Below are 16,166 nucleotides of genomic sequence, written 5' to 3'. Positions count from 1 at the left end.
AGGAACCTGTTTTTCGGTAACACGCATACCTTCCTTGTCTTATTTTAAAGCAGAAAATGGACTGCTACAATCAAAATAGACAAAGCAGCTGATGAGTGCATATATTGCAATGAATTACTGCTCTTTGAATAGAGATTTTTTACATTTTAACATATAAATATTTACCAACTCTGAAGACATTGACCCGAAACAGAATTCATTTTTGGAAGCAGCACTCATGTGGCAGTGCTGCTTGTTATCCAATCTAAAAGCCAAAGATCTTTTTAAAGAAACACATCAAAAAGGTGAGACAGAATTGTTTTTTTCTTCTCCTTTGGGCTTTATCTCAAAACTCTTAACAAGTTGTTCCTTGTTCCCCAGTATAAACAAACAATCTGTATTCTCCTAAATAGGCTGGTTTTACAGAGACATGGGCTTGTGTAAATAAGGAATAACTGCAGTGAAATAAGTTTCACTGATGTAAAACAGCTGTAGAAGAGGAACATGCCATATTTAAAAAAAAAAAAAAAAGCTTTTAAAGGAAAGGAAAATTGAACAACATTCCTTCCTGCTATACTTAAAAGGGAAGCTACAGACTTAACCAACCAGCAAACTAAGTTGTTATAAAGAAGAACGCAGGATGGATGCACTCTGTTTGAACTGGAAATAACTGAGCATTTGCCAAATAAAAAACCAGAAAACTTGAAGTGAAATAATGCAAAGGATACAACGGGAGATTCAGGAAAACAATCATCACACTCAGCCAATTTATGTTCTTGTCTTGCAAGTGTCTAAACATTATCTTAGGAACATGAAACAGGGTTAGAAACAAAGTCATAGTAGTGGGAAGCTGACTGTTGTAATGTTTAACTAAAGGACCATTTGCATTTATGTTCCAGTACAGAAAAGTACAGGCCAAAAGGTAACATAATGCCTTTCTGCAAAAATGTGTAAGGTGTAGCGTCTGATTTAGGTGTTAGTGGCACAACTTAAAAGAAGGGACACTCAAATGCCAGCCAGTAGATCTACAACTGAAGTCTCAAAACACATTTATTTTGCACATTCCTACTAGCAAGCTGCTTACAGGGACCATGAATTAAACAAAAAAGTCATGATTAGAAGCCGAGAAAGAGACTAGAAAACAGTCAGCTCAGAAATGCTAATGTGGTGTTCCAGATTGAGTATAACAAATCACAACAAAGTTTTGCTGCCATAGTGAGAGGAAAACGGAGGTTAGCTACACAGTCTACCATTTTTAAACCATCAGCAGTGCCATATTCCAATCCAAATACATAACTTAGATCAATTTATCCCAGTAAATCAAGGAGCCAGGCCCCTGTGCCTTGCACACCTGTAACTCCCACTGACTGAAACAGGAGTCTTGCGCATATTTGAAGAGCACATCCCGCAACCACTATCTCCCACATTCATAAAAAACAAGAAACTTGATAAACGTGTTCTGATAATATGAAGGATGCACAGAAATTTGAGAGAAAAAAAAAACAATACTGAACAAGCACACAGTCATTATTCTGTCCCTATCCTATGCAATTAGGGATCTTAAATGCCTGCCCTCTGTGCACACAACATGAAAGCAAATTATCAGGCTGTCCAGTTAATATGAGTTACTTGCTTTGGTAATAAAAATAAATAAATAAAACCCAAACAGCTAAAATGAGAGACAAATCAGTTCTAATACATTAAAACTAAATATACCTCATTTAGCCCAAGAATTACTTCTTGATTTAGGATGCATCTTGAAGGTGAAAGAAACCCTTCTATCAGTCAGGAGGCAGCTGCAATTTTTTGTATCCCTATGCAGCTTTCTAAAAGAGAGAGAAACTATTCTCTCACTGAGGCTGACCTAAGTTCTCTGTTACTTTGCTTCTAGAGAAACAGAGTACCTGCCCTAAGCACACATACAAAAAAAACCCAAACCCCCAAAGCTCCACCATACACTATGTACATTGCAAAGATCCACTACCAGTATAAATAACTGAGCACTGGTGGCTCATCGGTGATTTCCAGACAAAAAACTAACCTTTTCTTGATACAGTTTGTGGAGCCAGTTAGAACATTCCTGCTCATCTTGTGGGACTTCCTCTAATGGAATCCGCCTGCAAACGGTAAAGAAGAGAAATAAAAGAATATTAAATAGCTCAACTATGGTGAATACCACTTACATTTTATATATTGATTATTACACAGGATACGCATTACATTTTTTCTACTTTTTTTGTGGTAAATCCCAGATCAGCAAAGTAGAGTTTCAGTTTACAGAGCCACCTTCAGTTTTTAGATGTATCTGAAAGTAGAAACACACTTTATTTGAGCCTATTAGAGCCACTTTCTAGGTAAAGGTCTGCAATTCTCTGTTTTTAAACAAATGAATTCATTTCCTGTCTCAGTAATAGAACTCAAGGTTGTGTTTAATCAGTTAGGCATTAGAGAGAAACATCAAGCAAACTTTTCTCCTTATAATTAAGGTAAAGCACATTTAGTATTTCTTGAGCACCATTTATAATTCCTTAAGTTTTTTCTTATAAACAGACTTGGTTGGATAATTACCAGAAAAAAAAGACTTTTGGGGAAAAAAATTTTTTTTTGAAAACACTCATTTTCATCACATTACACCCATTTGGGTAAAGAGTCCCATGACATGTAAGAATTCTCCTTGTACTCTTCATTTACAAATGCCCACAACATCATCTAATAAATTTCTATATTTTATAATATAAAGTATATTTAAACTGATATCCATTGACAGCAGCATTGAATTAACTTTTTTCAAAGGGGACAGCATTTTTTGGCAATCAGGACATGCCTGTTCACACTGTAATAAAATAGGTGTGACACTATTGTCTTGTTCCGTTGTTCAATATAGTCATAAGATGAGAATCATTGTAAGTCAAGGCAATTTAAGCAAAGACAGACAAGGCCCCCCAAATTTTAAAAGCTTCTATCATGTGCAACACCTACAGCTCTATAAGCAAACATGAAGGATTTTGAGGAACATCTGTGCTGGCCCTAAATCAATGCCCAAAACAAGTTTTGCCCCAAAGGTTACCCTGACTGAAAAAGCTTCATAGCAAGCTGAAAAGGCCAGAATGAAGAACAGTTACGCGGAGCCCCAAAAAACAACTTTCCTTCTCTGTTAGACTGATTTGGAGCAGGCCGTGAAGGTTAAAAAGGGAAACAGAAAGATGCACGCATCTACACTGTTGGAAGAGGGGTCCACACAGGCAGGTAGGGCCAACTGGTCCTGCAATTTGGTATGCCAAAAAAGAACTAAGCGCAGATTACTTACCTTACATATAAATCTGCATGGTATTTCTTTCCATTTAGAACTCCCAGTAATGTTGGATTCTCATTATTTCTAAAATTGAGGGTCGAATCATAGACTGCCGAAACTACAAGCAGAAAAACAGGATACGTGATTACCATAGCAAAAGCAATACTTTAACATCATTACAGTCCTTTTGATGAATGAAACTAAAAGTAAAATGATTCTTTGGTAAAACGCCAAATGAATAGAATGGAAAGTAAGTCTCTCTCCCTCTCAGATAAAGAGCACATTTAAATATGAATTCATCAGCAACAGCGCCATAATTTCAGCTGTCACCAAGGTAAAGATGACAATACAATATTCAACAGGCAGGTTTGAAGAAGTCAAATATCCAGTGACCCTTTCAGTAACTACACCAGTAGAATTAAAAAGTTTGTTCTCCACCTTTTTCTCCTTCCCCATCAGATGCAGGATGCTGGGGGTAGGGAATACATAGTTAAAGTGACAGACAGTAAAGTGACAACCTAGAGAACACCCTGGGAGCTGAATGGTTGAAAAACTATTAACTTGCTCAACTCACTGTGATGGGACAGAGGCCAAAAGCCCCCAGAAGAACTGAGCAAATAAGCAGGCAGATAAACACTTACAAAAACAATGAACAACACATACAGATTGACTAGGAATGGGTAAAGTTTGTGAGAGACATCCTATAGCAAGAGGGTTTAATGTTGAGGTTCAAACCACCCCCTGCTCCCATGCATGTTACTGGATAACTGATGCATTTGCTATAGGGCAAAGAGAAACAGAATAACAGACCATGCGGAGTGCAAGCTGGCTACTGCTATGAAGATATGCAACTGCGGTGAGTATAACTACCATCTGCGTTCCAAGCTAAACTGAACCCAAACTTTCAGCCTCGAGAGAACACTGTTTCTGCAGTTCTAGACTGTGTGGTAACAGTAAAAGCATTTGCAAAAGTCATTCTTAGTTTACTTCAGACAGTACCAAAATACAATTTCTAGAGAAAAATATTCACTGTTTTAAACCAAAGTGTTTCAAAAGTAACAATGTTTGCACGCAGGATCTGAACAAGCTTATGCCTCATCTTCTTTATCACCAACATAGCTTTAGAAACACTGTTTTCCTGATGTGTAACAAAATTAGCAGAGATCAGTTTTCCGGACACTGACCCTGCTTGTGCACCACGGTATGAATTCTAGGATCAATGGCAGCAACAACAGAAGTGACTACAGGCACTTCATCTGTAGCTTGCTGTACTTTGGTTTCCTGCTCTAGAGTTTGGCAGTAACAAACATTGCGGGGAATTTTTTTTTATTATCATTTATTGTAAGAGCACTTGACGCACCTAGGAAAGTCTTCTATTATGCTGGGCAGATTTGGTTTTATTTTTGAAGCCTCTCTAGCTTTGTGAGATAAATATAGCTTAGGCACAACATGCAGCCCAGCAGAAATTCACCACAATGTTATTGCAAAATAGAATTCATAGCATGGAACAGAAGAGCCCAGCTTTAGCGCTGCAAGGAAGTCTGGAAAACAGAGACCAAAACCATGTCCCTACGTACAGACTAGACTACCTGCTATGTATGACTGTATCCCTCAATATTAAGTCTGCTTTTCTGTCTGCTACTGAGGAGAGTTTTCAGCCCAAACTCACAACTACAAAACAAAGGCCAAAATCTGCCTCAAGCACACTACTTCTTTCATTGTACGCTAAAAGTAGGAAATTACTTTTTTGTTTAATAAATTATCTACCTCTGCTTTAAAATTTCTTAGTGCAAAATGATTTTACTAATCCACATGCTGTAACTGTAAGAAGGCAAGAGCTTAACTCTGTACAGGGTGAGCTTGTTAGATTATTCGTTAGTAACATGAGATTACTCTAACAACAACATGGAAACCATAAAGGAAAGTATGATTTAAATAGCATTTGTCCTTTTTTTTCTTTTAAGAGAGGCCTATATTTGAGTTTTGATACAGATTGGGTTCTTGTTCATATGTATTAGAATACAGTTCTCCTGTTCTGAAAAAACTTCTGCCGCAGTGATCAGGAACATCTTTATATGCTGACAGGCCATACACACAGTATTTTTTCTTCACTCCAGGAAAAAAAAAACCCTCCATTCCAGGTTGTAAGTGCTCAGTTGATAAATCCATTTGATATTCAGTCCTTTGGGAATTCTTTTTAATATCGCACTGAAATCTTCTGGTTGCAAAGCAATGCCAAATCCAAGACAATGATAATGTATGCAGGAGTAAACACTTCTCTATTATAGCTGGAAATAAAATAACTGAAGACTTTTTACAGCTTTTCCATTTTGAAAGTGCAGAAAAAGAACATCTGTAGAAGCGTCAAAAAAGACTGCACAGAATTAAAATTTGCCAGAAAGCTTCCACAACCAAAGCAGCACTAGTATGTTGTGTGACACACTGATATTGTTTTTCATTAAATTAATACTTTGAAATTGCATAATTAGACCTGGAGAAGAAGTGGATTTCTCATCCAAGAGCTTAAGGGTCCAGAAATCTCTCATTCTAAATCAAGAAAAAAAAAAAAAAAAGTATCTTGAAAACATTCCAACTGTCTTATCTTCAAACTAGTTTAGGCAATGGTTCAGAAATTTTATTTTAATTGTGAAATGACATACATTTCTTAAAGAAATTCTCTTAAATCAAAATCTTTTTCATTAAAAAAGCCAACTCAACAATATCAAGCCTTTTCGAGGCTCAAAACAAATTTGTTCAACTGAATTGCTATTTTCTGACAAAAGTGGCTAGGTTTTCTGTTTTATTTTCAAATCTCTCTGCAGCTCCGTTTTATATCTTTAGCTTTTGGTTCCCTTTATAGCATTACAGCAGAGAACTACATACTCTAGTGGACTTAAGAAATCTTTGGATTACATATTTAGAAAGTATTTTCTTACATTTTTAACTGGCCTATTGAATTTCACGCATTACTTTGAGGACAGGGTGGGTAATGCCAGATTCAATGTCTGACAAATTAACCTAAAAGCAGCGAGAATGCTAACACGCAACTTCACATTAGCATAGTCATCTGAAGTGAAGACTCAGGGAAGGGGCGGGAGGAGAAGGGGAGAAGGTGGAAGTCACTGTACTGCTGGTATGACAGCCATCTTGGCCACAGTCCTTTGACTTAACGTTTCCTTGCTCCCATAAAGGCAAGGTTATCCTGGTCAAAAATATCCATCCACTCAAACTTGGAAGCTTGCTCAGAGAGGATCAGGAGCTCCTAGTAAGCACTGAGGAAATCCAGGACCAAAGTGCAGCTCATGAAAAAAAGAAAGTCATTGAAAACCCCCCAAACACTGCCATATTGAACTCCATGAGAACATCACCCTAGAATTTATCCTTATGTTTTCCCTCAGTACAGTAGTTTCTAGCATGCACATTTGAAGGAAGAAGTTGACAACTTGGAATTATCTGCAATCCATCATGAGGTACATCTTTAAATACAATCTTAACTAAATAAAAACTGAAAGGAACTGCCTGATACATAGACAGGCAGCAAAAATAACTTAAATATATCCTTTATAATACTTATAACATTTATATTTTACTCTAAGTAATGGATTAAGTGTTTTAGGAAAAAAAAAAATCTGCGTTTTCATTTGCTTCTCTGAAGAACAGTACAGGTAGCAAAGTCTCCGATACAACCCAACAGCAATTTTCTAAGACAGCACATGACTTCTAAAAATGAAGTTCCTTGTACTACTGAACTAGTAGACATGGCCACTGATACAAATATCTGGACAAGTTTAAGAAATACTAAAAACACTCCAGCAGAATGTGTATGAAAAGATCTGGATTTTTGACAGGAAGTCATTAAGAAAAAGAAAACAAAAAAACCCACATTCTTATTTATGAGGGCAGCAGACTAAATAAACCTGTTTATTTTACAGTGGATACTTTAGGGGCAGAGTTCCTCTCTGAAGGATCATTAGAACAAGACTTTTTGAATGATACTTGCAGCCAGAGTAGTGTCGACCTCTTTAGACTATGGTACCTCTACAGAGGCACATAATCAGATCTATAAAGTTATCTCCATTTAATTGGGGAAGGGGGAAAGGAAAAAGAGTTAAGAGGAATGTTTCTTTATTTTTTATTTGTGTCAAGGATATTTTTGTCCAAATATATCTCCTTATACTCACAGATATGGTACCACTGGGTATGGAGGTAGTTCTCCAAGCATGCATCTTCTTACCACATTAAATAAACTGCATCTGAAGTTGTTTTTTCATGACAGGAGAATCTGCCAGACTGGCTTCACCTATGCTTGTCTCCAACAGACACAGGACTACTGCACCGGTTAGTATTGGGAGTTGAGATAAAGTTTCAGAAAGGACCAACGTGTAATCATTGCTATTGTGACACAGCTGCAGGTCTATTTGTGGGTGAGTCACCTCTACTGCCACCGGAACTAGCATCCATCCATCCATGCTACAGAGAGAAGCCTAAGACAGCTGGAAGCACACCACTGTCAGAAAGGAGGAAGGAAGAACAGAGGAAAAGGAAACGCTGACCTCGGTCACATCCAGCTTGGAACTGGATCCAAACATTTGGCTTCCCTTCACTGCTATGTCATGCTGCAGCTAGCTCCATTAGCAAGGCACTCCAGCCAGGCCCACTGCCCCTTGTGGAAAAGCAGAAAGTGTATTAGCCTAAGTGGCAGGCCCCAAAATGGGCTCAGATAGCTCAGTGCCATGCCTTTCAGAGGTGTGCAGGAATACCCTACTACAGATTTCCTGGTCACCAAAATGGAGGTGAATTGCACTGCAAGATAGACAGGTCAGCCTACAAGAGTCATTCTCTTGTAGATCATTAGAGAAGCAATCACTGAACTGAAGCTCTGAATGTCTGCACATCACCATTGCTTTTTGTGCAGAAGTACAGCAGCAGTCACACTGATGCTCTTTGGATTAAGTAATTTGAGACTTTAATATAAGTAAGGGATACAGTCAATTGCTGGGCCACATTATGAAGCACAGCATTACTGTATATGCCTTGAGTCTCACTGTTAACAAGTCAAATCATATGTATATACCAATACAAATATTTAAAAGAAAACAAAAAATCCCCAAATTAGTACAAAATAGACCCTCTGCGTATATTGACACCTACAGCAACATGTCATTGCTTATAACCTGGGCACCAATTATTAGTGCAGGTTAAGAGAGAGAAGTGGTCAAATCCTATAGGCATTCATATAAAAAGGGAGTAATTTCTAGAAAGAACTTACATTTTTAGATTATGGTTTCTGTCAAAACAGACTTCCATCATATTCTCTATTAAAAAACAAACAAACAAACATCTTCCTTGTCACTACAAAGGCCTTTCAAATGCTCTTCACTTGTACCCCTTCTCTCCAGAGGGGAGATTTGAATAGTAACTCAGACATTGCAAAAAGTTACAAGGCAGGTAAAGCAATATATCCACAGGAATTTGCAGCTGACAGCTATCTGTGATCATCTATCAGACAAGACTATTTTCCTCAGAGGTATGTTGGCTGGATTTTTCAGCTATACAGTTCAACAGCAAGTATCTATGAAAAGCTATGACCTTCTGAGCTTCTCATTGAACCCTAGCACGGAAATCTTACATTCTCATTAGCCTTACCTTGTTTGACCTAGCAAGTCACTGCTTCTGGATTGAGGTAGTAACACACATTTTCCTAAGTACATAAGCAATTTAGGAATCCAAGTCTTCTTTTTCTGAAACTGTTTCAGATATTTAGCATTCTAAAAGGTAGTGAAGCTCATGAATGCACAAAGTTTTCATAAAGGGAACTTGGGATCCCTAAAATTATTCATTTTCTTTTGAAGCATTTCCCCACAAATCAATTACTTGTCCACAATCATACCATGTGCTGTTTGCTTTACACAGAGTAACAACAAAAGCAAAACCACCATCACCAAAACCACCACCTGCCCCAAACCCCCAGCTGAGGGCACTGGAGGTCAGAGAGCTCTGACTCAGCTCTTCCTCAATGTCTCAGGTCAGTCTCCCCTCCTCCTCAGCAAAACAGTCTTGCTTTTTCAAAAAGGGAAGGTTAAATTGTGCCCTTCAGGGAGTTGCTGGATATTGCACATAACTTCCCTCTTCATATAACAGATGAGATCCAAGCTATGCTATCCATTTTGGGGGAGGCAATTTGTCAGTGCCTGACAAGCTACAACACTGATATCATCTGCCTGACTTGCAAGAAGATATGGAGATTTAAAGAGACATGACAGACAGCAAGACAGCTAACTGCAGAACTTTTTCGTACTGCAGCTATCCCAGATATGCCAGATGAAAACATATCTTCACCAAAGGCAAAAGGAGTTTTGACATCAACTTCAGTGGAGCTAAAACACTTTCTTTTTTATCTTCCTTATATATCAGCCTTCTAAAAGCACATAAATCCACCAAACCCAAAAAGTACTGGAGCACTACAGCTACTTAGCACCATCTGTCTTTCCTTTGTCAAGAAAAGTACACAGTGGAAGACTTTGCTGGATCATATTAGTTGTAAAGAAACCAACTTTAAAGGCAACAGGAAATGCATGCACCATATTCTTACTGATTACATTCTAAAATTGGCAAATTCAATTGAAGTAACTGGAGGGGGCAGGGGAGGAAGCAAAATTTGCTTATGTTCTGCAATGTGGAAAAAGCTTATTGATAAACCTCTTCTACGTATACATTCAGAAGAGGTCTGCCCCCCTTCTCCCAGCTCCACAAAGGTTACTAAGAAACTCTAAAGTGTTAGAATTGATCTATAATGAAATTTAAAGCCAAATGTCTTTTTACACTAATTTGGCATTACTTGATAGAAGTATTTATCTGAAGAAATATTTAAGACAGACAATCTTAGTTTCTCTGAAGCGATATATTTTATCTAACTTGGAATAGGATTTCTCAGTAGTACAGTAAATACTAGCCTTTGGGAGTCTCATTCCTCTAGCTGAAACAGTAGGTATGAAACCTCCAACCCCCCAATACAGATTCACAGTAACAGAAAACAAAGCAAAAAAAAATAACCAAATTGTCACAGGGTTTTGATAGCCAAACACAATCTTAGTTTTTGCAAACTAGTGGAAGAAATCAAAAAGAGTTCCAAGGCTTTTCTGCTAGGACACATGCTACAGGGAAAAGAAGAACAGGGCAAAGTGACAGCAGATAACTGAAATAACCATTTAATGTTTGTTCCTTGTGACTTTCCTTACCTACATTTCTCAAACACTGCACAGTGACAGCAAATCCTTTTGTTCGTGGCAGCAGGTGATACTTGAGCTTGGGCAGGCCTTTGGCTTCAGCTACCTGCATGCTAATCTGGTGCTTCTGTTCTGTGAACCTTGTACCCTCGCAGTGAATCAGGAACTGAAAGCAAGAGGACTACAGTTAGAAAGCAGATCAAGATGCAGACCTATTTGACCAGAGTCTTCTCTAACTCCCACCAGCATGGCACAAATCAACACTGCTAGTAGGGACAAGTACGGTCTGATATGCATCTGAACAATTTAACTGCCTGGAGATAAAAGCAAATGAACAAACAAAAAACCTCACAAATCTCTTAACGATGGCAAGGTGCTCCAGTGACACTGTAACTACAACTTGGTAAGTGTCTGAAACAAACATTTCTAGCAAATGCTTCAGTGCCCAGCTTGCTTCCCTCCTTCCCCATCCCGCTCCACCTAACTTTCTTTCAAGTCAGCACAAGGACCGCAGACAGTGTCTTTGATGCCAGTGACTGAGCTGATAACAGATGCAGGCCAGCAGATGCAGGACAACTGGAACAGCTCCCTTCCCATATGAACTATATAGTGGAACTGCTCAGACATAAGCAATTACAATCTTGCCACTGGCAGGCATGGGAGAACAGACAGATCTTTGGCCAGCAGCCAAGCAAGAGGTAAATTTCTGCTAAGCCTGAACACAGACTAACAGGGAACATGGTGGAATAGCACAAGCAAAGTCCCAATAACCCACAGCTACAATTCAGCCCACAGGAACAGAAAGAGATGGAAGAAAGCTTGCCAAGCAGCCAGCTTCAGTTCCAGCCCATCTAAGAACACTTTTACTGGTGTATCACACACTGTTGAACAGCTTGATGAAACATACAGAAACTGATAAAATCCTTGTAGCCCACCTAGCACGCTCTGCCTTTCTACATACAAGGTAGCTATTGCTATCTCTTTTGACACAAGGTCACCACACAGAAATGCAAGTTAAAAGCCCACACTGAATTAACCCCAGTTGTACACTGACAATTTTATCTCTGCTACTATAAGGTATAACACATTCTTAGTAATCCCTCTAGGGCTATATATAAAGGAGGGTGGTGATCTGTGCTCACAAATTAGTGCTGAACTGTCTAGGTTTACAAAAAGGCTTTAGACCCCTTTCAAAAGTCACAGAGCATAGGCAAATCCATATGAGGGAGAACGGAACTAGAAACAAAGGAGGCTCCCTCTCCTAGACAGCCTCTGTCTGAAAATCATTTAAACAGTATCCAAACAGAGCTCAGTTTTGATTGCTTAGGGCTGACTGAAATCAACAGCAATCAAAAAAGAAGTTTCATTTCAGAGAATGAGGCATATACATCTTCACCAGGAAACCACCTCGTAAGCAAACAATTTCTGTAGGCCACTGTGAGGCTGCTTAAGACACTATTTCCCTAATTGAATGTATCTCTCATCATCACCAGCTCATGAGAACTAGGATTTTTCTGATTACTGAGAACAGAAAGAATTCAAAGGTGTTTAATTTCTAGACTAGGAAGTGCCAAGCAGATTGATACTAAAAGATGGTGGTGGTAGAAAAGTGACACTTTCCTGTTACAGAAAGGTGACACCAATCCTCTGTGTAATACAGCCATAGGCCCAGGGGCACCACTTCTTTAACCTGACACTACTCTGTGGCTTTCAATTCTACTGGGCCAAGTCTGACAGAGCACCTCCATAGGAATAGCAGAATCACTGGGAACCAGAAAGAGAAAATACTAGTACAAACCCTCAGAGATCTAAGAAAGGTGAGAGGGGAGCTCAGAAAAAGAGACCAGCTAAGATGTTTCAACACAGTATTGTCACATATGTGTGTGTTTGTTACACAAACACACATGAACCCCTGCATCTACCCCTCCCCAACTCCTAAATTTAGAGAGACGCAAAGTTTACTGAATTGATCAAAGTTAAAATATTTTTAGAACAACATCCGTAGGGCTCCCTCCTACAGAGGAAGAAAACAGACAAGACAGACTATTACATAAGAAATTCAGAGAATACTCTCCTGATACTGCTGGAAAGCTCACAAATCAAAGTTCTCAAGAGCAATCTGGTGATTTTCACATATAACCTAGGTCCTTCAGCCCTCCAGCCACTGCAGCACCTGCTACTCCACTCATTAGTCATCACTCACCCAAAAGTTTTCAGGGTAGTCCCGGAGGTTCAGCAACTTCTGTATGACTGTTTTCCGATCTTCCTCCCATTTACGCTTGCAAAAGACTATCTCCAGGAAATACCACATCCAGCCAATGACAGGCATGTAGGAGAGCTCCTTCTTTGCGAGCACTTTGGAACTCTGCAAGACACAGCAGAGAAAATAAAACAAAACCAGACCATTTACTCAGTTCTGTGTGACCATGACACATGCACAGTTGATTCTTGCTGAGCAGTCCCAGTTTTAACATCAATGCAAAAGCAAAACAAAAACGTTTTCCTCATATGACAGAATGGTAGAATCTGATCCCAGATATCTGCATGAAAGAAGACTTCCAGAATAAAAAAAAATAAAATAAAATAAAAAACCCACACCCAAACCCTGAAACCAAAAACACATGCCAAATTCCTTCAAACACTGAGGAATTCATGCAAAAGACCTAACAAACAACCATATAAAACAAAGTTCTCCATTCAAGCAGACCATGGGCAGTGGCAACTCAAATTTCTTTAAGATATCTTGCAGCTATGTTTCTCCCCAAAGCTGAGGCACCTCACTGTGACGAGAAAGCTATTCAGAATAAGAACCCGATTCACAGAACCACTGATAGACAACAGCATACTGCTGCACACACCTGTATCACACATGCTTTACCAAAGCTACAACAGCAATAAAAATACTTCATTAGTGCTTAGATACATCTGTGGAAGGGCTGGGGTACTCTTACACTAGTGAATCTCTCTTCAGAGCATGATTATGGAGTAAAAAAAAGTACAGGTCCTGTCTCACAAGTGCGAGACAGACACTGAAGTGATTTGTCCAGACTCTCCCCAGGAAGCGTATAGCATATCAAACATTCACCAAGTTTCAAATCCTAATTCAGAACTTAATTCCTTGCTTATTTCGGAATGACACCCCACTGAGCAGACTTGATTCTACTTGTTCATTTTCTTTCTTTCAAAGCAGTCCACCTCCGTGTGCTCTTACACTTCCCTTTGTTATTTAACGACTCACTTTGTTATTTAATGACTAAAATGGCATGTATGTCTGTAAAAACTGTTGTTTCAGCACTTACTGAAAAACAGTGACATTTTCTAGAAGACAGATGGAGCAATGACAGTCCAGTTTGCATTTGTTATATGATGATAAGCCATTCCATCCCAGTGCTCCTCAGACAGGTTCCAGGATGTGACGTTTCACTAGCAGCAATTAGTTAAGCAATTATCATCAAAAAAAAAAATCCATTTGTTTTCATTTTTTGGCCATTGTTGTTCATTTGATTACTAGGGAAAAGGGACTTGACCTAATTCTTTATCTCATTTCTCTCATCATCTCTCCTTCCTTGAGAAGAAAAATACCTTAAATAATTAAGCTCTCTAAAAGCTCATGAGACTTGGAAGGTAAGTGCTTGTCACATAGCTTCACTAGTGACTTACACAGAAGCAGAACAGGAAAAAGACGCGAGACAACTCTATTTCCAAGAATGCAGAAGTAATTCTGTCAAATGATTTAACACATTGTAACACAGCTCTCCTTCTCAAACATTTGGAGAATTTCAACAGTGGGCCCAGGTCAGAACTCCAAACCCTGTTCTCCCACATGGAGCAGCAGGAGAATTCGGCAGCCAGAGCTGAGGCACACTTTCTGCAAATTCAATCTTAAGCCATCTCAGATGTCAGCTCCTCCTGCATGGCAGCAGTAATGCTGATCCCAGCCTCCCCTTCCAGCTCTCTGAACTGGCCACAGAGATACAGGCTCTCTTCCCACCACTTTCCTTAGCTCTCAGATTTTTTTCCAGGCTACTGCTTTTCCTCTTCTCAGTCTCTCTCACTACAGGTCATTTTCTTATTTCCAAAATATACCTAAATTATTCTAGCATATACTTTTAAAAGCCTTCATAAGAGTGTTTTTTGTTATAGACCATGTACCACGTAACTTCCATTCAAAACATACACACACCAGTTCATATGCTCTTCCATTTCTCTCTTCTGTGAAAGTCTGAGAAAGGCAGCTGAGCCAATGCTTTGAACCAAAGAAATCCCAACAGATCTAAAATATTTCTAGCTAAGGTGGGTAAGGCCAAAACCTTTGGTGAACCTCAGCCTTAGGGGACCACTGCCTGCCTTAGTCACAACCAGGGAAGCCATTAGCCAGCAGCTGCAGCTGACATCCTAACCGAAGCCACTGTAGAATGAGGCAAACAACTGTCACCCAAACAAAATAGAGAAAAGAAACATCCTCTTAAAGTTTATTTACAGTAAGTGCTCAGTATCATAAGACCATAAACAAATGTAAGTGTGCTCTGCAGGTGACGTACAAGGCCTCCAGAACACCATCAGAAAAGACAGTCTAGTGGTTCTCCCTCCCAAACTTTAAAATACGGGAATTCTAGTCCAAAAAGCAAGTGGAAGTAAATTACATTTCACCACCAGCTATTTTCTAATGCTTTGCCTAATTTCAAAAGCGCATGAGTTTAACAAGGGGCAGAAGAGAAGTCACCGCTGTTTGTTTTTGTGGTGAAACAAAGGCAGGCCTATTGTTGTGAGGTTAGGGTGTCATATGGCACAGGTATATCCACAAAAGCAGTACAGATGTTTGAATTCTTCCCCTGGGCATATTCCTATTCATTTGCTGTTTCACAGCGTTTTTAAAATTTAAAAGTGCTCTGTTGGACACTCGAGTGTATGAGCCCTTAGATGCACATAAACAGTAGCTAAATCATCGTATGCTATTTTGTGCTCCCCACCTATGCTATGAGTAGAAGGAAGGCTAATGACACACAACTAATGAGGGAAAGGAAACTCTTCAGTGCATTACACTGGTAAGATTGCTCTCATGTGGGAGAAATACATTAGGTCTGTCCCTCATACACTGCCAGCTCCTGTACAATAACTAGAGCCACAATCTATTCTCTTTCAGTTGTTTACACATGTACAGCTCCTGTGTAAAAATGTGAGGGGAAGAACGCAGCCGCAGTTTACTTTTGCCACCACTTTTTCTTTAACAAAGTGCTTTTGTAAAGATGCAACAGTCACCTCTAACCTTTCAATTCAGCTTGCTCAACAGAATAAATTCAATTAAAAAAAAAAAAAAAGATAATTTACTCAATGGAAGTTGCCTTCGTGAAGGGATTTAAAAATTTGCAATGTTCAGAACTGCATAATTCCAATAGATGTCTTATGAAATTACCACTGCATGATGACGGCTTATCTAGAATAACAGCATTTTAATCCAGGCCTGAATTTAATTTCCTTTGGCCAGCTATGTTCAGATGAAAAAACCCACAAATTTCTTGTGTTAATGACTGTACTAAAGTCACATAGAAAAAGAATTTTAAAAGTTTACTTTAGATGCACTTGCACAGCTATGGTGTAACAGAAAGAAAATCCTGATTTATTTGCCCAGCCTCAGCTATCCAACACTTCTAGATCACCAAATGCAATAA

General features: G+C 39.0%; 1 protein-coding gene across 2 annotated transcripts in view; it reads right to left on the bottom strand.

Annotated features, from left to right (window-relative positions):
- Nucleotides 1–16,166, bottom strand: part of AGPAT4 (1-acylglycerol-3-phosphate O-acyltransferase 4) — an 89,957-nt gene that overhangs the window by 18,981 nt on the left and 54,810 nt on the right. For both annotated transcript variants that reach the window (XM_067293508.1, XM_067293509.1), the window contains 4 exons: nt 12,701–12,862; nt 10,510–10,663; nt 3,287–3,389; nt 2,021–2,096 (listed from right to left, as the gene is read on the bottom strand). In XM_067293508.1, coding sequence (XP_067149609.1) covers nt 2,021–2,096; nt 3,287–3,389; nt 10,510–10,663; nt 12,701–12,862 — 495 coding nt within the window. The remainder of the gene's footprint in view (nt 1–2,020; nt 2,097–3,286; nt 3,390–10,509; nt 10,664–12,700; nt 12,863–16,166) is intronic.

This window comes from Apteryx mantelli, chromosome 3 (assembly GCF_036417845.1).
Source record: "Apteryx mantelli isolate bAptMan1 chromosome 3, bAptMan1.hap1, whole genome shotgun sequence".
NCBI classification, from domain to species: Eukaryota; Metazoa; Chordata; class Aves; order Apterygiformes; family Apterygidae; genus Apteryx; species Apteryx mantelli.
Note: the sequence above shows the minus strand (reverse complement) of the source record. Positions and strands in the feature narration are given on the sequence as shown.